The sequence below is a fragment of the Pristiophorus japonicus genome, chromosome 1 (assembly GCF_044704955.1).
Source record: "Pristiophorus japonicus isolate sPriJap1 chromosome 1, sPriJap1.hap1, whole genome shotgun sequence".
Lineage (NCBI taxonomy): Eukaryota > Metazoa > Chordata > Chondrichthyes > Pristiophoridae > Pristiophorus > Pristiophorus japonicus.
Window position 1 is genome coordinate 103,795,717 of NC_091977.1, and position 22,034 is coordinate 103,817,750.

Consider the following 22,034-nt stretch of genomic DNA (forward strand, 5'->3'; position numbering starts at 1 on the left):
AGGAAGAACATCTTCAAATGATTGATATTTTCAACCTTCATGATCACTCTAGGGTTACATAATATATATGACAAAGGGTCTTCAACCTGAAACATTAACTCTGTTTCTCTTTCCACAGATGCTGCCTGACCCACTGCGATTTCCAGCATTTTCTGTTTTAATTTCAGATTCCAGCATCCGCAGTAATTTGCTTTTGTATATGTAGACATTAATATACACACAAAACTTAGAGAAGGAATCTTTAGTTGGGGGTTGGAGGTGGGGGGTGGGGGGTTGGAGGTGGGAAAGAGAGGCGCGGAGAAACATGGATCTCAATTTTCCAACATAGGCTCAACTAGATGATGATAGGGCTGGTGTAGGCGCAAGTGCTGCCGTGTGTTGCATATCTGCCAGGCCTTTGGGGTAAGGTTTCCATTCATGCTAGGATCTGTAGGGCAGAGTGGAGGAGGAGACCACATCCAGAGCAAGAAGGGAGCAGAACCCAGCTGTATTACTTGGGCCAGGACTACAAGAGATGGCGTACGACACCTTTGTTTTCCATTCATGAGATGTTAGGGTATTGCAAAGATGGACCTGGGCTTCTATGATTAAACCTTGCAGAAAACTAGGTGTATCAAAGTGTGGTGTAACAGGAATTACAAGTTTGTACAGGTAATCTCTCTCCCATCTTATTCTGGTAAGAACATAAGAAATAGGAGCAGGAGTAGGCAATTTGGCCCCTCGAGCCTGCTCCGCCATTCAATAAGATCATGGTTGATCTGATCTTGGCCTCAACTCCACTTCCCTGCCCACACCCCATAGCCCTCGACTCCCTTATCATTCAAAAATCTGTCTATTTCCACCTTAAATACATTCAATGACCCAGCCTCCTCAGCTCTCTGGGGTAGAGAATTCCAAAGATTCACGACCCTCAGAAGAAATTCCTCCTCATCTTCATTTTAAATGGGCGACCCCTTATTCTGAAACTATGCCCCCTAGTTCTAGATTCCTCCACGAGGGGAAACATCCTCTTTGTGTCTACCCTGTCAAGACCCCTCATAATCTTATACATTTCAATAAGATCACCTCTCATTCTTCTAAACTCCAATGAGTATAGGCCCAACCTGCTCATGCATTATGCAAATCCATTCACTGCAGAATTCACAACATTTATGTCTGCATCTGGGTGTGAAGGGTCATGGCTACTATATGTTGCTGATACTAATTTGCTGCAATATGATTGGGCAGAAATTTCCACTATTTGCAGTTTCTCAGTAGTTATTGTTTTATGGCCTCTTGTTCTTTTACTATCTTTTTATTGCCTCCCTAAATCATCCTTGTACATCTTGCACGAGTTTCACCTCATCCAACTTTTTAAATAGAACCAGGGCTCTGGGGATTCAATCCATTATCTCTCTTCTCCCACTTCCTCCCTTTTTTGTTTATTTTCATTAAATAGCTCACATATCCTCCAGTTCTGATGACAAATCCACACCAATTAATTGACTTTAGCCTGTTGCTTTCTCACTGTATATTTCCAGCACAATCATTTTTTTAATTAAAAAATGTATAGGTAATTATGTGCAGATATATCGGCCTAAACATTGGCCGGCATGAACTGGGTGCAGGGAATAATCCCTGCACCAGAACGGATAGGCCCAAGGCCCATCCGATATTGAACCTCGGGCTTCATTTACCAGAGACCTGCAGACATCTGTTGGGCGTCCTGAGGCTGTTCTCTGGTGAAAATGTTTTAAATTTTTGAGTCGCAGCATCGCTTGCTGAGGTGGAAGTGATCGGGAGGGAGGGGAGCCCAATTTTGCATAGATGGCCTCAAACAGGTGTTAGGGTCCTTTACAAAAGAACCAACGGCTGTTTTAGGTGCGAGCCTTGGACGCCTCTTTTTCTACCTTCAATGATAGGCTGGGCAGTCTATGATAAGCAAAAGAGCCCCCCTGTCCATTTTGTGCCTAAAAAATGGGTGTGGCACCATTGAATTTCTAGATCATAAAAACTGACAGATAACCTTCATAATGCAAAATTAATTGGGTTTTTAAAAAGCTCAATTTCATAAGTAAATTGTTTATTAAAAATACTTAGGTTATAATACTACACTAAAAAGCTAGTAAGAATGCAACTGTATAGATACTGTATTGTCCCATTAAGATTACATGCTCCCCCATAACAGCAAATATAAATAGATCAAAAAAGGGAAAGATTTCCTACCATTAAATTTCACTGTACATCACTATTTTCTTGTCAATGCACGTGAAACTACCACATAACCTTGTTCCCTTTTACATGGTGGATAAACCACATCAATATGAATAGAAGTTAACCAAAATTGAAAAATGTATACAAAAAGAAAGTACAAATGCCATACATGGTAAATGATATGCATGCTCCTCAGAGAAGAGTAATGGGGAGGTAGAAGATTCCTATGTAAAAGTTTTAACAAATATTGGTCTACTTACATCAGGAAACCCTTTCCTGAAAAAGGCACTCTCATTTGGTTGACATTACATAACAAATTTAATATTGTCAATAGCAAACAAACGTTCGCCTTTTTCCCACGTTTATAGAAAATAAAAAAGAGTATATGGGTGAGATGATGAAAAACTTGTTATAAAAATTCACATTCCTGCAGACAGCTTCTTCAGAACTTACTTCCACAAACACCACATAGAGATGAAGATATTTCTTACAAATGGGACAATTTGCATATGGCAATTTTGTAAAGTGTATCTGCATAAGTGACAAATCTGTTTCAATTCCAGGATCACAGCTATCTGCTTTTTTTGTTAAAAACAGAATGCAGTTGAGTAGATAACCCATTTAAACTTAACTACCAAGGAATTGTGGTTCATGTGGAAGTAAAAAAAGTTCAGTGTATAACAGTAAATTTCACTATTGCCTCCTTGTCAAAGGAAGGTTACACAATTATTTTGATCACAATCTGTACACAATGAATACATTTTATAAAGTGATGATTCAGTTAAAATTGCACCTCTCACCAGCTTTGCATTACTTTTTTTTTTATCTTGAAACTACTGAGCTGATTGAATTATAAGACGTTCCTCCATTGCAACTGGATATGTAGGTTTCATGTCCATTGGAATCTAAGTTAACTTTGAAAATGGCCGAGGCCTTTAAAAGAAAGTCGGCAGCATCCCGACGACCCAATCCTCTTAGTTTTGACATTAAAAGTCCCACAGAATTCTCTGGTGAAGCTGCCCACTCAGTCAATACAGCATAAGTTGGACTTGTAGGAAGTTTCCCATCGTTTGAAGTTCCATTCTGAGTGTTGAGTTTTGCAACAAGATCAACAAGTCCCAAGTTTGTAGCCAAAAGGCACCAGTCTTTACCCATGGGATCTGGGGGGTCCAAGAGGCGGCTAAGTTTCCGTCTTGCAAGAAGATTCAGTTCTGATACAGGGATGTCCATTCCTAGGTTTCCTTGGGAATAGACATCAAGGCAACCAAAGCATAAAATGCTGCTAAAACTCTCCTTATAGCCACCCATGGTATTGGTGAGTGAAGTCTCTTTCTGAGCTTGAGCTCTGAAGAAGTCTCTAGGCTGGTAAACCATAACTGGTTCACTGTGCTCCCTAAGCTGCTGTGGGCTCAAGTAATACTTGACGGTCAGGAGTCCAGGCAAAGTAGTCGCCATTAGATTATCAATGACGCTACAAATGGAATCCAGAAACATGCAACACCTTATTTTTTCGGTTTCTGGTCCTCTCACTTGTATCTCCACACCCTGTCCATGGTTGACCAGCAACACCAAGACTTCAGTCCCTTTGTTGGATATTTTTGATCCATTGGTCCATAACCTTATATCTAGTTCTCCTTCAGAGTTCTGCTGATGTATCCATCTACAGAGGTTCACCTGCACTTTGTGGAAAATACCACAAGGATATGGCGTATGATGTTCAACAGGCACAAAGCGGACCCCTCCATAAAGCAGCATTTCATCCTCTTCATCAGTCCAGGATCTGTGTAGACTGTCTACTTTAATTAAAGCAGGAATATCTACCATTGATCCACTGGTTAAGTCCCGAGCACAGATATCCATTGCCTCTAGAATTTGCAACAACTCCTCTACATCCTTCTCCGATACTAGGCGCAGGATGTCATCTATTGTGTAGCGGCCTCTGTAGTGGTGCAAAGCCTTTTGATTTTCATTGGACAAAAGTCTTCCCAGTACATTGGTGCACAGCCACCGAGGATCCAGAAGCACCACGTCTTGGATCGTTTCACTTTGTAAAATATTAATCTGTGAGGCAAAAATAATAGAGGGGAGAACATTAGTGGATTTGAAATAATTAAACATAGTTTGAATAAAGAAAATCATAATTATTTGGGCCTCACACTTATTTACAGTTCATAGAATCATAGAATGGTTACAGCACAGAAGGAGGCCATTCAGCCCATCGAGCCTGTGCTGGCAAATTTGTTTCCAAAGAGCAAACATATATCGCAATGGAATCAATCCACTGGAAATATGCACAATATAAAGTGTATTAGACAAGATGGGTTTATCGGAGTCATTATGAACATTGTACCTAACTATTAACTTTGCTTACACAATACAGATTACACTTCAAAAGTAATTAATTGGCTGCAAAGTACTTTGGGATGTCCCAATAATGTGAAAGAAAAGACTTGCATTTATATAACGCCTTTCACAATCTCAGGACATCCCAAAGTGCTTTACAGTCAATGAAACATTTTGAAGTATAGTCAATGTTGTAATGTAGAGAATGCAGCAGCCAATTTGTGCACAGCAAACTCCCACAAACAGCAATGTGATAACCATATAATCCGTTGTTACATTGATTGAGGGATAAATATTGGCCAGGACACAGTGGGTAACTCCATTGCTCGTCTTCAAAATAGTGCCATAGGATCTTTTACATCAACCTGAGAGAGCAGACGGTTTAACATCTCATCCAAAAGACAGCACCTCCGACAGTGCAGCACTTCCTTAGCAGTGCACTGGTGTGTCAGCCTAGATTTTTGTGTTCAAGTCTCTGGAGTGGGACTTGAACCCACAACCTTCTGAGTCAGAGGCAAGAGTACTACCCACTGAGCCATGGCTGACACACTAAGAATATGAATTTTTTTTTTACATTTTCTAAACTTTCTCACAAGTATTCTACTTGCAATGAAGAAATGGTTTAAATTCAGCTCCCCCAGTGACTCAGTTGGTAAACACAGCATGTAACAGCCATATAGACCAGAAGATCCCAGATTTTATTACTGATCCATGTTGACTGAGCTAGGATATTATAATTGTCCTCAGCTCCCCTGGACTAGATAGGATGGAGAAAGTTAGTTATAATTCCTGCTGGAAAATGATACATATGTGGACAGCAAGGAAATAATCAGGTTAGGATGGGATAACCCCCCCATTCCATAGCTCAATAGGCTAGCAACTTTCCCTATCCAGGCTCACACATCTCATTTAAGATAGTGAAAGATGCCTGTGGAACATATCCAAAGCAGGAGTCAACATGCTTAGGATGGAGTGAGAAAAGGAGAGAAATAGTGAAGCAAAAGTTGAACTAATTTATTCTTTAAAAAAAATAAGTTCCACCTACTTACACATGGAGAAAGCCTGCCATTGCTTTGGACAGAGTATAAATCAAGAAATAATGGAGACTGATAACAAAAGAAAGACAATAATCATGAGCGATTGTAATCTTTATATTGATTGGACAAATCAAATTGGCCAAGGTAGCCTTGAGGAAGAGTTCATAGAGTGTATTCGGGATGGTTTCCTTGAACAGTACGTTGTGGAACCAACCAGGGTGCAGGTTATCTTAGATTTGGTACTGTGTAATGAGACAGGATTAATAAATGATCTCAAAGTAAAGGATCCTCTAGGAAAGTGTGATCATAGCATGGTTGAACTTCAAATTCAGTTGGAGAGTAAGAAAGTTGGGTCTCAAACCAGTGTCCTGATCTTAAATAAAGGCAATTACACAAAGGTATAAAGGCAGAGTTGGCTAACGTGGACTGGGAAAATAGATTAAAGTGCAAGACGGTTGATAAGCAGTGGCAGACATTTGAGATATTTCATAACTCTCAACAAAAAATATTCCAGTGAGAAGGAAACACTATAAGAGAAGGGAGAACCATCCGTGGCTAACTAAGGAAGTAAAAGATGGTATCAAGTTGAAAACAAGGGCATACAATGTAGCCAAGATTAGTGGGAGGCCAGAGGATTGGGAAATTTAAAAACACCAGCAAAGGACGACTAAAAAAAATAATAAAAAGATGGATTATGAGAGTAAACTAACGAGAAATATAAAAACAGATAGTAAGAGCTTCTACAGGTATATAAAAAGGAAGAGAGTAGTTAAAGTAAACATTGGTCCTGTAGAGGGTGAAACTGGGGAATTAATAATGGGGAACAGGGAAATGGCAGAGATTTTGAACAAATATTTTGCATTGGTCTTCACAGTACAAGACACTAAAAAATCCCAATAATAGATAATCAAGGGGCTATAGGGAAGGGGGAACTTAGAACAAACACTGTCACTAAATAAAAAGTACTGGTAAAATAATGCGACTAAAGATGGAGAAGTCCCCTGGACCTGAGGGCCTGCACCCTAGGGTCTTAAAAGAAGTGGCTGCAGAGATAGTGGATGCATTGATTGTAATCTACCAAAATTCTCTAGATTCTGGAGAGGTCCCAGCAGATTGGAAAACTGCAAATGTAACACCCGTATTTAATAAAGGAGGAAGACAGAAAGCAGGAAACAGTTAGCTTAATGTCTGTCGTTGGGAAAATGCTGGAGTCCATTATTAAGGAAGCAGTAGCAGGATATTTGGAAAAGCATAATACAGTCAAGCAGAGTCAACATAGTTTTTATGAAAGGGAAATCATGTTTGACAATTTTGCTGGAGTTCTTTGAGGATGTAATGAGCAGGGTGGAAAAGGGGAAACCAGTGGATGTGGTGTATTTGGATTTCCAGAAGGCATTCGGTAGGTGCCACATAAAAGGTTACTGCACAAGATAAGAGCTCACAGGGTTGGGGATAATATATAAGCATAAAAGGATTGGCTAACTAACAGAAAACAGAAGAGTTGGTTGGGATAAATGGTCATTTTCTAGTTGGAAAACGGTGCCTAGTTAGGTGCCACAGGCATCGGTGCTGGGTCCTCAACTATTTACAACCTATATTGACGACTTGGATGAAGGGACCGAGTGTAATATAGCCAAGTTTGCTGATGATATAAAGATGGGTGGGAAAACAAGTTGTGAGGAGGACACAAAGGGATATAGACAGGCTAAATGAGTGGGAAAACATGTGTCAGATCTATCCTTGGTCCCCTCATATTTTTCATTTAAATGTTGCCCCTTAGTGACATCATCTGAAAACACAGTATCAGTTTCCACATGTACGTTGATGACACCCAGCTCTACCTCACTACCACTTCTCTCATAAGAACATTAGAAATAGGAACAAGAGTAGGCCATACGGCCCCTCGAGCCTGCTCCGCCATTCAATAAAATCGTGGCTGATCTGATCATGGACTCTCAACTCCTCCATGATCGCTAAATTGTCAGACTGTTTGTCCGACATCCAGTACTGGGTGAGCAGAAATTTTCTCCAATTAAATATTGGGAAAACCGAAGCCATTCTTTCCAGTCCCCGCCACAAACTCCATTCCCTAGCTATTTACTGCAGCCCTCACCAAAAGATGTCTGAGGTTGAACCACACTGTTCGCAACCTTGGTGTCATATTTGACCCTGAAATTAGCTTCCGACCATATATCTGCAGCATAACGAAGGCCGCCTATTTCCACCACCGTTACATTGTTTGTCTCCGCCCTTGGCTCAGCTCAACCCCTGCTGAAACCCTTATCCATCCCTTTGTTACCTCTAGACTTGACTATTCCAATGCACTCTTGACTGACGTCCCACATTCTACCCTCCGTAAACTTGAACTGATCCAAAACTCTGCTGCCCGTGTCCTAACTCGGCACCAAGTCCCGCTCACCTGTGCTCGCTGACCTGCAACGCCTCCATTTCAAAATTCAAAATTTACATCCTTGTTTTCAAATCCCTCCATGGCCTCACCCCTCCCTATCTCTGTAATCTCCTCCAGCCCCACAACCCCCAACCCCCAACCCCCCCCCCCCCCCCCCAACGATATCTTTGCGGTCCTCTAGTTCTGTCCTCTTGAGCATCCCTGATTATAATTGCTCAACCAATGGTGGCTGTGCCTTGTGTTGACTGGGCCCCAAGCTCTGGAATTCCCTGTCTAAACCGCTCCGTCTCGCTACCTTTCTTTCTTTAAGACGCTCCTTAAAACCTACTTTTTTGACCAAGCTTTTGGTCACCTGCCCTAATTTCTTATGTGGCTCAGTGTCAAATTTTGTGTATCATAATATTCCAGTGAAACACCTTGGGACGTTTTACTACATTAAAAGGAGCTATATAAATACAAGCTGTTGTTATTTTATATCTCTCCAATTTTTATTGAAGTCAATAGCATGGATGGAGGTGACAAAGAATAAATGTCACCTGTACACTGAAGTTGGGAGCAGATGGGAAATAAATTTGCTGGTCCCTGGAAGGTTGCCAAGATAAGTACCCTCACATTTTGCTTCTATTTACAATGTTGCCTATAAATTTTACTTTTTTCTCCCCACCAAAACGTCTGTATGTGTCGTACTGGATTGATCAACTTTTACTTGTGCAAATATTTTTAATCTGGTGCTTGAAAATCTGTTTTTTGTAGCCAGTTTTCAATTGTTACATGTGGCAGGCTGCAAACTGATGCACTGGTCCAAACATTATTGGGTTGCTGCCCTACTTGGAACCTAACACTATAATAATCTTCAAAGCCTCAGTCAGTGGCAAGCTGTTGTTGGAGTACCTTGTGAAACACCTGACAATCCAGAACAGCTGCAAGAAGTGAAACTATAGTTCTCGGTATTGTGGTTTATGTTTTGGATCGAGCTTGCAAACTACACCATTTAATTAATTTTTTTTCCATTTAACAGCACGCAACAGGAAGAGAGATATATAACCAAGGACTTTTGTTACAAACCTGTATCAGCATTGCAAAATAGGGAGTTGCTTTTGCAGTACATTATTAGATTATATATGCAAATCACAATGCATAGATGAATTTGATTAAAAGGCAATCATCTCACAGAGATTCTAATGATAAACTGCAAAAATGAAATTCTGACGTTTTGTAACAAATCATTTAAATTCCCCAAATTAGATTAAATTTTGTGTAGGTTTTCTTTGGCCTCACAGGTGTTGAGTTAAGCTAAGCCACATTTATCAGTATGAATCTCTCTATAAACCTCTTTTTATAATATAGAATTCTGAAAAAAAAGGGGAGTAATTTAAATTCCATAGTCAAACTTCTGACTCCAGAAGAGAGTGCGCTGCCACTGAGCCGAGGTGTAGGGGTAGGGGTAGACCTCTCGCCTCAGAATCAGAAGGTCTTGGGTTCAAACCTCACTCCAGAGACGTAATCCTATAATTTAGGCTTTCATTTCAATGCAGTACTGAGATGATGCTGCGCTGTCAGAGGTACTGCCGTTCAGATGAGATGTTAAACTGAGGGTCCCATCTGCCCTCTCAACTGAACATAAATTTTCAAAGAAAAGCGGGGAATTTCTCACTGTACTGTGGTCAACATTTATCCCTCAACCAACACCAGCAAAAACATATTATGTGTGTGTGGGACTGTGCTGTGTGCAAATTGGTTGCTGCACTTCCCTACATTACAAAAGTCCTTGATTGGCTGTAAAGCATATTGGGACATCCAGAGGTCATAACAGCTGCTATATAAATGCAAGTTCTTTCCTTTCTTTCTTAAAATGCAATGATCCCTGTTTCTATGTATGTATTTAGTTATGAAGTTGCTGTATTCAATTCTATTTGCTGAGCTAGCTGCAGGTTGTCACCTAAACTTGAAGTGAAATACATCAGTCGACACTTTTTTCACCCTTATGTCGAGTATATATAACATAATGCCGATGACATTGAATAGGATGGTTGTTATAGCAGACACGCTTGCTCCGCTTTTCATAGAAAAATGTCCTGGACGATTCTCCAATCTCCCTTTCATGGATCTTGGGCTGGCATATGCCTCGCAGATTTGGCCATCACTCCCGTAACATACAATTACTTTTCAGGGGATGGTGCCACTATTTTGAAAGCCTTATGATAACTGCTAAGAGAAATGCAAGTGGTTTTCCTCGAGTTTAACAACAATGTTCCCCAGTCTTGCATAAAGGCATTACCTATTCCACGCATTCCTCACAAGAAAATCCATCCAGTTTCTCCTTAATTACACCACACAAGCATATTTATTAAACCGAGAAAAGCAGCTTTCGGTGTCAGTCCCTTCACTAGTTGTAATAAACTGCTCCACCGTACACAATTCACATGATTTCCATTCATTGTGTTGGTTTGTTCATTCCACACTAACCTCATTCTGTGTGGTAAGTGTCACAGCCTAACAGAGCACATGAAATTGTAACAAGATATAAAGTTAGAGTGGGGTTAAATTATGAGATTGAAAAAATTCTCAAAAGCACACCAGTTTAATCAGCAAGAGAAAGAGAAAGATAGCAATGTTTCAGGTGTAACTCTTCATTGAAAATCATGATTAAATTATTCTCACTTAAATACAAGTGTGATTTATTCATTGTTACAGGACAAGAGCAGTGATGTCAATAATGTTGCAAACCTATATACAGCCTTTCAGAAAGGACATTTGATACTAGAAAGTCAGAACGACCACTGGACATCTCAAAGTGCTTTACAGCCAATTAAATACTTTTTTTTGAAGTGTAGTCACTGTTATAATGTAGGAAACGCGGCAGCCAAATTGCACACAAGCAAGCTCCCACAAACAGCAATGTGATAATGACCAGATAATCTGTTTTTTATTATGTTGATTGAGGGATAAATATTGGCCAGGACACCGGGGATAACTCCACTGCTCTTCTTCGAAATAATGTCCTGGGATCTTTACATCCACTTCAGAGAGCAGACAGGGCCTCGGTTCATGGGTCATCCGAAAGACGGTATCTCCATTAGTGTAGCACTCCTTCAGCACTGCACTGGAGTGTCAGCCTAGAATTTTTTGTTCTCAAGTCCCTGGAGCGGGACTTGAACCCACAACCTTCTGACTCATTGAGAGTGCTACCCACTGAGCCACAGCTGATAGCAATTAATATTATCCAATGTTTTTCCTTCCCAGAGATGTTGAAGTCAATTGCAATACCCTGACTGCTGCCCTGACTAAATCCAATGAGCATCAAGCCAGCTGGTGATCTCTTGGTCATTCATTCACTGTCCAGTGATTCCTGCTTGAAACGTGTGTGTGGTCAGGATCGGGCTCAGTTGTGATACTTCCTAGTCACATACAGCAATACTTAGTCAGTCAGTCATAGGCGGTCCCTCAAAATGAGGATAACTTGATTCCACGCCTAAAAAGGATGAGTTCACAGGTGTTTCAATGAGGTACCCGAACTACATCCTCAAGGGTGGAAGATGCCTTTGTGTGGATTTTTTTTTTGCACACTAGCCACCACACGGACTTGACAGAGCTAGGTCTTGGTCAAGTGGCAAGGATTACCCAAGACAACTGGAGACCAGCTCTGCTGCACGGACCTAGTGTGGGTTGGCCCGTGCTGCTCCTGGGCCCCTGGACCTGAACTCACGCCTCCTGTGGGCCCCGATCACATCGCTCACAGTCTCTCACCGCTCCTGCTGTATCTGTCCCTGCTCTAATCACCGACCTGGACCTTGATGATGTCTCTCTTCGCTGCCATCGCCCTCCTACACCAGCTCGCGCTGCTCCATGGAGTAGTATGCCTCCATGCTGCTCCTTTTATGGCCCCGACCTGCCGCTGGTGTTCTCACTCAGGTTGGGGACTCCACGCTGCTCCCGAGGCCTCCATGCCACTCCTTTTATGTGATTAACAGCAGCAATAAAAGCAGATTCCAACCCCTGCAGTCACTTGTGAACTCGCTGGTGTCTCAGCAGGTGGGATGACTGAGTGAATCCCTTCCCACACTCAGAGCAAGTGAATGGCCTTCCCCCAGTGTGAACTCGCTGGTGTGTCAAAAGATGACTGAGTGAATCCCTTCCCACACTCAGAGCAGGAGAACGGCCTCTCCCACACTGGGGAGAGCCGTTCTCCTGCTCAGAGTGTGGGAAGGGATTCACTCAGTCATCCAACAGCAATACTCAGTACACATGAAGAATGGGCAAGATACTGAAGGCTGCTGGTGTCTGTGTTTCACAGCATGAGTCAGTGTATTCAGAAAAGGAGGAAGTTCCTTCCAGTTACTACACTGCAAAGAAATCTAGGCGTTTCCTAAAACTAATGTTTAAACCACTTTTTGCAGAGTCAGAATTTTTATTTGAAAATACTGGCCCGGGGGGAGGGGGGCGGGAAATGCTTCCGATCCGCAAATAAAATGCCCATATACCTGGTGGTCCGGGAGGTACAGAGATTGGCGGTTCTGGTCTTCTTCAGGTACCCGCGGGTAAAGGCCCACAGGTGGTTCACAAGCGCCCCTCGGATCATGTGGGCTGGCCTAACTAATGAAAGAAGAGGATTCCCATTCATGCTTATGGGGATTCGTATGCAAGGAATCCCCATAAGCATGAATGGAAATAACCCCAAAGATACATGTGCACATCAAATTTAAAAAAATTACACATTTAAAAATTAAATAAAATACCATTTAAATATTTAAAACAAAAATGTAATTTTTTGAAAAATAAATTTAAATGTTTTAAAGAGGCTAAAAATTACCGTACCTTATTGTACAGGTTTTTAATGTTTAAATGATTGAAAAAAATTATGTTTAAAAAAAAACTCTTATGCTGGTAAAAGCAGGCCTTACGCCAGGCATCAGAAGTTGGGCAAATAACCCAACTCTCCACCCACGGATGCCCTTTTCCTGGGGATGTGGGGGATCTGTCCAGAAGTTTCTGGTCAGATCTCCAGTTCTGTGTTTTCACGCCTGCGCTTTATGCACGAAAACCCAGAACTTGCACAGTCCTTACGGGCGCATGTGTAACTCATACATGTCCATAGGGGCCACAATTTACGGGCCATTATTTACCAAGCTTATATAATTGCCACAGCACTGAAACTGCCCTAGTCAGTCACAAAATACATCCTTTGTAACTGTAGTGCACTGTCCCTTCCTCGTCCTTCTCCAGCCTTTGACATAGTCAACCACACTATCCTCCTCCAAAACCTTTACTCCAATGTCCAGCTTAATGGAACTACCCTCACTAGACTCCATTCTTACATATCTGATCGCAGACACAGCAATGGCTTCTCGTCCCACCCTCCCAGTGTTACCTTTGGAGTCCTCCAAGAATCTAGCTATGGCCCCCTCCTCTTCCTTAACTACTTGCTGCCCCATGGCAACATCATCTGAAGACATAGGGTCAGGTTCGGTGGATAACACCCAGCTCTACCACCTGAACTACCTGTGCTATCAGACTGCTTGTCCAATATTCAGTACTGGATGAGCTGCAATTTATTTCAGTTAAACATTGGGAAGACCAAAGCCATTGTCTTTGGCTTCCACCACAAACTATTCACTATTTCTGACTTTGATGAACAAAGAGCCTTCGGGGCACAATGGACATGATTTTTGCAGCGCAACAGCTGCAGGGAAAATGCAGGGAACAGCACCAGCCCTTATACACGGCCTTCTTCGACCTTACAAAGGTCTTTGACACTGTCAACCACGAGGGTCTATGGAGCGTCCTCCTGTGTTTCGGATGCCCCCAAAAGTTCGCCACCATCCTCCGCCTGCTCCACGATGATATGCGATGACAATAGATCCTCATCAACGGATCTATTACAGACCCAATCCATGTCCGGACCGGGGTCAAACAGGAACCCTCTTCTCAATCTTCCTCACCATCATGCTCCACCTCACAGTCGACAAGCTCCCCGCTGGAGTGGAACTAAACTACAGGAGCAGTGGGAACCTGTTCTCCAGACCAGCCCAACTTCTGTCGTCGAGCTACAGTACGCGGACTACGCCTGCTTCTGCGCACATACAAAGGCTGAACTCCAGGACGTAGTCGACGTATTTACTGAGGCGTGCGAAAGCATGGACCTTACGCTAAACATCAGCAAGACAAAGGTCCTCCATCAGCCTGTCCTTACAGCACAGCACTGTCCCCCAGTCATCAAGATCCATGGCGCAGCCCTGGACAATGTGGACCACTTCCCATATCTCGGTAGCCTCCTATCAACAAGAGCAGGCATTGACGACGAGATCCAACACCGCCTCCAGTGCGCCAGTGCAGCCTTCGGCCACTTCAGGAAAAGAGTGTTTGAAGACCAAGCCCTCAAAACTGCTACCAAGCTCATGGTCTACAGGGCTGTAGTAATACCTGCCCTCCTGTATGGCTCAGAAACATGGACCATGTACAGTAGACACCTCAAGTCGCTAGAGAAATACCACCAGCGATGTCTCCGCAAGGTTCTACAAATCTCCTGGGAGGACAGACACACTAACATTAGCGTCCTCGACCAGGCCAACATCCCCAGCATCGAAGCACTGACCACACTTGATCAGCTCCGCTGGGCAGGCCACATAGTTCACATGCCAGACACGAGACTCCCAAAGCAAGCGTCCTACTCGGAACTCGTCCACAGCAAATGAGCCAAAAGGTGGGCAGTGAAAACGTTACAAGGACACCCTCAAAACCTCCCTGATAAAGTGCAACATCCCCACTGACACCTGGGAGACCTTGGCCAAAGACCGCCCTAAGTGGAGGAAGCGCACCCAGGAGGGCGCTGAGCACCTCAAGTTTCGTCGCTGAGAGCGTGCAGAAATCAAGCGCAGGCAGCAGAAAGAGCGCGCGGCAAACCAGTCCCATCCACCCCTTCCCTCAACTACTATCTGTCCCACCTTGTCAGAGACTGTGGACTGTATAGCCACCTAAGAACTCATGTTAAGAATGGAATTGGGTCTTCCTCGACTCCGAGGGACTGCCTATGATGATGATGTACATCCAAGTTTGCAGATGACACTAAGTTAAGAGGCACAATAAGTTGTGCGGATGGGGGAAGGAAGTTACAAAGAGATACAGACAGATTAAGTGAGTGGGCAACGCTGTGGCAGATGGAGTTCAATGTGGGGAAGTACGAGTCATCCACTTTGGATCCAAGAAAGATAAATCAAAATATTTTCTCAATGGTGAGAGACTAGGAGCTATGGAGCAACAAAGGGATCTTGGTGTTCATGTACAGAAATCACAAAATTCGTGTCGGTACAAAAAGCAATCAAAAAGGCTAATGGAATGTTGACCTATATCACAAGAAGGTTGGAATTCAAAAGTGAGGAAATGATGCTTCATTTGTATAGAGTCTTGGTCAGACCCCAATGTGGAGTACTGCATTCAGTTTTGGACACCACACCTCAGGAAATATACATCAGCCTTGGAAGCGGTACAGTGCAGATTCACCAGAATACTACCAAGGCTTAAAGGGTTTAAATATGAGGACAGGTTGCATAAACTTGGTTATATTCTCCTGAGTTTCAAAAATTGAGAGGAGATATAATTAAGGTGTTCAAAATGGTTTAGGGATTCGATAGGGTAGATACTGAGACACTATTTCCATTGGTGGGGGAAACCAGAATTAGCAAGTACAACATTAAAATTAGAGCTAGGCCATTTATGAGTGAATCAGGAATTACTTTTTCATACAAAGGGTAGTGGAAATCTGCAACTTGTTCCCCTGGCTGTGGATGCTTGGGCAATTGAAAGAGATAGATTTTTGTTAGGCAAGTGTATCGAGGCATATGGAACAAAGCCGGGTAAATCGAGTTGAGGTACAGATTAGCCATGATTTAATTGAATGGAAAAGGGGCTGAATGGCCTACTCCGGTTCCTATGTTCATACCCTCGCCACCAATTCCACACACCTCCGCAGGTACGGTCTTATGTTGAAGCTTTCTGTTCGCAACCGTTGCATTCTACTTGACTTTGAGTGGAGTTTATGACCCCATATGCTCTCCAAAGATCACCTGTTTCCACTTCTGTAACATCTCCCATCGCCACTCTTGCCTCAGTCTATCTGCTGCTGAAACACTCATCCATGCCTTTGCCACCTCCTGACTCAAATATTCCCATGCTCCTATCCTCCACCCTGCATAAACTTCAGCTCATCCAAAACTTTGCTGTCAGTATCCTATCCCGCATCAATTCCCATTTACCTTTCAACTGTGCTACACTGACTCTCAGACTCCCAATAGCTCAAATTTAAAAATATCATCCTATTGTTTCAATCCTATTATGGTCTCAGTCTTCCCAATCTCGGTTACCTTCTCCAGCCCTACAACCCTCCAAGAACTCTGCGTTCCTTCAACTCATTGACGTCTGTGGTTTCAGCCATTTAGGACCTGTGCTCTGAAATTACCTCCCTAGCTCTCGTTGTCTTGCTACCTCTCCCTCACCTCCTTCAACAACCACCTTAAAAGCCATCCTTTAGTCATCAATACCAATATCCCCTTCTTGGGCTTGGTGTTAATTTTTGTCTGATTACGCTACTGTCAAGTGCCTTGCGACGTTTTTCAATGTTATAAATGCTACAAAGACACAAGTTGTTGTTGTCTTATAAATAATAGTGACCAATCAATACCTTCCAGTGTTTTAAATTAACTATGGGGTTTTAGACTTAAGTTTTAGAGCAGCACTTGAGATCTGAAACACTTGTGTGCACTTCCCCATTTATCTTAAATAAAAACAGAAAATGCTGGAAATCTTAGCAGAACAGGCAGCATCTGTGGAGAGAAACAGAGTTAATGTTTCAGATCAGCGTCACTTCATCAGAACTGGCAAAAGTTTGAAATGTAACAGATTCTTAAGCAACTGCAAGGGGCACTGAAAGGGGGAAGGGAGGAAAGAACAAAAGGGAAGGTCTGTGATAGGGTGGAAGACAGGAGAGATTTGAGACACAAAAGGGATGATGGGCCGACTTGAGATAGTAATGGGACAAGTTAGGAAACAAAAGAGGAGTCTAGATGGGGTGTGAATGGCGGAATAATTATCAGCTGCCATCGGAAACGGTGAAACAAATAAAAATAAAAAAGGGGCGGGGGGGTTTGTAAAAAAAGAGGCAAGGGAACAAAATATGGGCAGAAATTATGGTCTGAAATTGTTGAACTCGATGTCGAGTCCAGCAAGCTGTAAAGTGCCTAAACGAAAGATGAGGTGCTGTTCCACGTGTTTGCGTTGAGCTTCATTGGAACAGTATAGGAGGCCTGAGGATGGAGAGGTCAGAGTGGGAATGGAGTGGAGAATTAAAGTGACAAGTAGCCGAAAGCTCAGGTTCACACTTACGGAGTGAACGGAGGTGTTCCGCAAAGCGGTCATCCAATCTGCGTTTGGTCTCCCCGATGTAGAGGAGACCACATCGTGAGCAGCAAATACAGTATACTAAATTGAAAGTAGTACAATAATTCGCTGATTCACCTGGAAGGAGTATTTGGGGCCTTGGACAGTGGGAAGGGAGGAGGTAAAAAGGGCAGGTATTGCATCTCCTGTGCTTGCACGGAAAGGTGCCGTGGGAAGGGGAGGGGCTGCTGGGGGTGACTGTGGAATGGACCAAGGTGTCACGGAGGAGCGGTCCCTTCGGAATGCTGAGAGGAGAGGGGGAGATGCGATTGGAGGTGGGATCACGCTGGAGGTGGCGGAAGATGATCCGCTGAATGTGGAGGAAATGACGGAGGATGATCCGTTGGACGTGGAGGCTGGTGGAGTGAAGTGGCCTCTCCCCTGTCAATTGCCTAGATGGATCGGAGAGGAATTTCCCAGATTTTTTTTCCAAATTTGCCCTGGGTTTTTTAACCTCGCCCAGATCATCACATGATTTCAGGTGGGGTGGAGTGTATATGTTGTGATACACAAGATCTCGCAATTGTGTGGGATAGGCTCGATCGACCAGATGGTCTTTATCTGTCCGTCATTATCCGTATGTTCGTAAAGGTGAGGACAAGGGGAACCCTGTTGTGGTTCTGAGAGGGAGGGGAAGGGGTGAGAGCAAAAGTGCGGGAAATAGAATGGATACGGTCGAGGACCATGTTAACCAAGGCGGAGGGGAATCCTCTGTTGTGGGAAGAGGAAGACATATCAGAGGCACTAGTGTGTGGAAGGTGGTGTCGTCAGAGCATATGCGATGTGGAAACTGGGAGAATGTAATGGAGACCTTACAGGATGTGGGGTCCAGGTATCTGTGGGAGTCAGTGGGCTTACAGTGAATGTTTGTCAATAGTCTATCCCCAGAAATGGAGACAGAGAAGTCGAGGAAGGGAAGGGAAGAGACAAAGATGAACCATGTGAAGGTGAGGGAAGGGTGAAAATTGGATGCAAAATGAATGAAATTTTCTAGTTCAGGGTGAAAGCAGGAAATGACACGGATAGTCATCAATGTACCAGAAAAAGAGGTGGGGATACGAGTAGGACTGGAACAAAGAATGTTCCACATATCCCACGAAACGGCAGGCACAGCTAGGGCCCATGCGGGTTCCCATAGCAACACCTTTAATTTGGAGGAAGTGAGGGGAGTCAAATGAGAAGTTGTTCAATGTGAGAACAGGTTCAGCCAGGCGGAGGAGAGTGGTGGTGGATGGGGACTGGTTGGGCCTCTGCTCGAGGAAGAAGCAGAGCGCCCTCAGGCCATCCTGGTGGGGGATGGAAGTAGAGGGATTGGACGTCCACGGTGTAAAGGAGACGGTTGGGGCCAGGAAACTGGAAACTGTTATAGAAACATAGAAAATAGGTGCAGGAGGAGGCCATTCGGCCCTTCGAGCCTGCACCACCATTCAGTAAGATCATGGCTGATCATTCACCACAGTACCCTTTTCCTGCTTTCTCTCCATACCCCTTGATCCCTTTAGTGGTAAGGGCCATATCTAACTCCCTCTTGAATATATCCAATGAACTGACATCAACAACTCTCTGCGGTAGAGAATTCCACAGGCTAACAACTCTCTAAGTGAAGAAGTTTCTCCTCATCTCAGTCCTAAATGGCTTACCCCTTATCCTTAGACTGTGTCCCCTGGTTCTGGACTTCCCCAACATCAGGAACATTCTTCCAGCATCTAACTTGTCCAGTCCCGTCAGAATTTTATATGTTTCTATGAGATCCCCTCTCATCCTTCTAAATTCCAGTGAATACAGGCCCAGTCGATCCAGTCTCTCCTCATATGTCAGTCCTACCATCCCGGGAATCAGTCTGGTGAACCTTCGCTGCACTCCCTCAATAGCAAGAACGTCCTTCCTCAGATTAGGGGACCAAAACTGAACACAGTATTCCAGGTGATGCCTCACCAAGGCCCCGTACAACTGCAGTAAGACCTCCCTGCTCCTATACTCAAATCCCCTGGCTATGAAGGCCAACATACCATTTGCCTTCTTCACCACCTGCTGTATCTGCATGCCAACTTTCAATAACTGATGTACCATGACACCCAGATCTCGTTGCATCTCCCCTTTTCCTAATCTGCCACCATTCAGATAATATTATGCCTTTGTGTTTTTGCCCCCAAAGTGGATAACCTCACATTTATCCACATTATACTGCATCTGCCATGCATTTGCCCACTCACCTAACCTGTCTAAGTCACCCTGCAGCCTCTTAGCGTCCTCCTCACAGCTCACACCGCCACCCAGTTTAGTGTCATCTGCAAACTTGGAGATATTACACTCAATTCCTTCATCTAAATCATTAATGTCTATTGTAAATAGCTGGGGTCCCAGCACTGAGCCCTGCGGCACCCCACTAATCACTGCCTGCCAGGATGTGCGCATCATGGATGCTCCCTGGAAATTTAGCATTAACTGCCATGATTATTTGGTTGTGGTCGACAACGAGCTGCACATTCAGGGAGTGGAATCCCTTTCTGTTACAAAACACCTCCGCGTTCTGTAAAGGTGCTTTCAGGGCACTCTGTACCTTGGGGAAGTTTGCTATTCTTGAGAAACCCAAAGCCCTCCTAGTTTGCATTTCCTTGGTCATAAGGAAGCTTATAAAGTCCATCCTGTGAGCGTAAAGAGCTCGAGTCACCTGTCGAATGGAGCAGTGTGTGTCATGCTGAGAGGTACCACAGATGTCGCCAGCTGAAGCCTGAAAGGAGCCCGATGCGTAGAAGGATAGTGCCGCAGTAACCTTGACCATAGCGGGCAGTGCGGTCCTGATAGGCTGCAGATCCCCCTTGATGAGCTGGCATCTCTCATCGATGACCTCCTTTTGGAAGCACAACTTCCTAAGGCACGTGTTATCAGACAAGTTAAGGTAAGATTGCTTTTCTCTAAGTTCATCGGGTGTACTTTCTCCTCCTCCGCCTCCACATTTGTCTGCCCCCTCTTCTACTGGGCCCTTCACTAAACCCTTCACTTAACTCAACCTCAGACACCAGCAACTGAGCAGCTACAAGTAATGGTAGAGAAGCTACAGGCCCCTTCACTGTATCACTTTTATCACTATTACTATCACTGTTGATATAAATGCCCTTTCTACTAAAATAAATGCAAATATAATTATAATTATAAATATAAATGTGAGTGGATCTATCTGTAAAAGACCCTTAAGTAACTCTCAAATTTTAAGTCCCTTGTTTAAGCAGCCTCCTCTCTTCCTCCGATGTTCAAAATGGTGTCCGTAGTGCCGAGTTCTGTGAGGAAGGCCAGGGAAAAGCAACTATTCTCCAGCGATGTTCTCAGCGAGTGATCAGCCCGGCAATGTGCCAAACGTTGGGCCCGGCGATGCGTGGTCAATCACCTCAGCAATCATCTCGGCAATGTGAGCCGAACGATGGGCCGGCTTTCCACTTTTCAGTCAAAATGGGCGAAAGCAGGCCTTTTTGGGCGCTATATGGGCACTAGCCCAGCGATGTGAAGTGGAAAGTCTAGCTGAATTCTTCTTTAAATTATGAGAGCGCTCCAGTTGTCTGAATGTCATGCATTCATCTAGCAACATGCCTCTACTCGCATTATAACACATGCACCAGTGCAACACACGCAGAGGCACGGGTTTAGAGTTATGCAGATGGCAGTTTATAGGATCTAAAAGTGTTTAAGTCTCCAGAGGTCTCCAGCTTTACACTAACCAGTACCATCAGTAATGGGATCACTACTGCTGATGATGCTCTTTCAAAAGTGGCTCAAAACACTACCATTTAACCCGTGACACCTACGTTGAAATTCTCTCTCAACACGCTACAATTATAATTTTCTTGTAAAACTAATAGTTTGTCGGAAGAGACTAGATAATGGAATAGGATTTTGTTATACATTATAATTATATAGAAGTTACAACACAAAAAGTAGCCACTGGCACAACTAGCCTGTGTCGGTGTTATACAAGTCCTAATCGTGTTTTTCCACTCTGCTCCCATATCCCATCAAAGTTCTTTATCACACTGCTTTTGTGATTTACAGCCGTCACAACAGCAAAATTGATGGATTGCCAAGTGTAATATTACCACAAAGTGTTTAGTTGAGATTGAATAAAGATAAAATTAATAATTAACTGCAGAATTATTGCAACACCACACTTCCTTTGAACTGGACAACATGCAACACTTATTGTTCTGGTACACTGAGACCACAGACTGCTGATCAGTGTTAAGGCAATGATGTGTTCAGCACTTGTGACACTGCTGTAATTGGACTATGTTTTATGGAATGAAAGTGACACAATGGCTCAGAGTTTCCTGCAACAACGAGATTGGCGACCGAGACTGTAGCGTGCTGACCCCGTTGTTAAGTTCCCCTGTATTTTCTTGCATTTGTAATCGGAATATGCCGCAGTATGGCAGTGAATCATAAGTGGCGTGGCCATTTTTTCCCAGCGATTCCACAAATACATCAACTGGATGGCGATTTTAAGTTTTAAAATTCGAAATACAGTTCCCTCAGGCCGATCTCTTCTCGATGGAATCGGTCGGCCTGCTTCCGTTTAGAGCACACCATGAAATTGACTACTGAAATTCCACGGGTGTACGAAGCTCGTTCTC

The 22,034-nt window shown here is 43.5% G+C and overlaps 1 protein-coding gene across 7 annotated transcripts in view; it reads right to left on the reverse strand.

The window, feature by feature from the left end:
• Positions 1 to 2,045: 2,045 nt before the first annotated feature.
• dapk1 (death-associated protein kinase 1) overlaps positions 2,046 to 22,034 on the reverse strand; it is a 280,231-nt gene continuing 260,242 nt past the window's right edge. For all 7 annotated transcript variants that reach the window (XM_070882090.1, XM_070882084.1, XM_070882078.1 and 4 more), the window contains one exon: positions 2,046 to 4,254. In XM_070882090.1, coding sequence (XP_070738191.1) covers positions 3,016 to 4,254 — 1,239 coding nt within the window. In that variant the 3' untranslated portion in view covers positions 2,046 to 3,015. The remainder of the gene's footprint in view (positions 4,255 to 22,034) is intronic.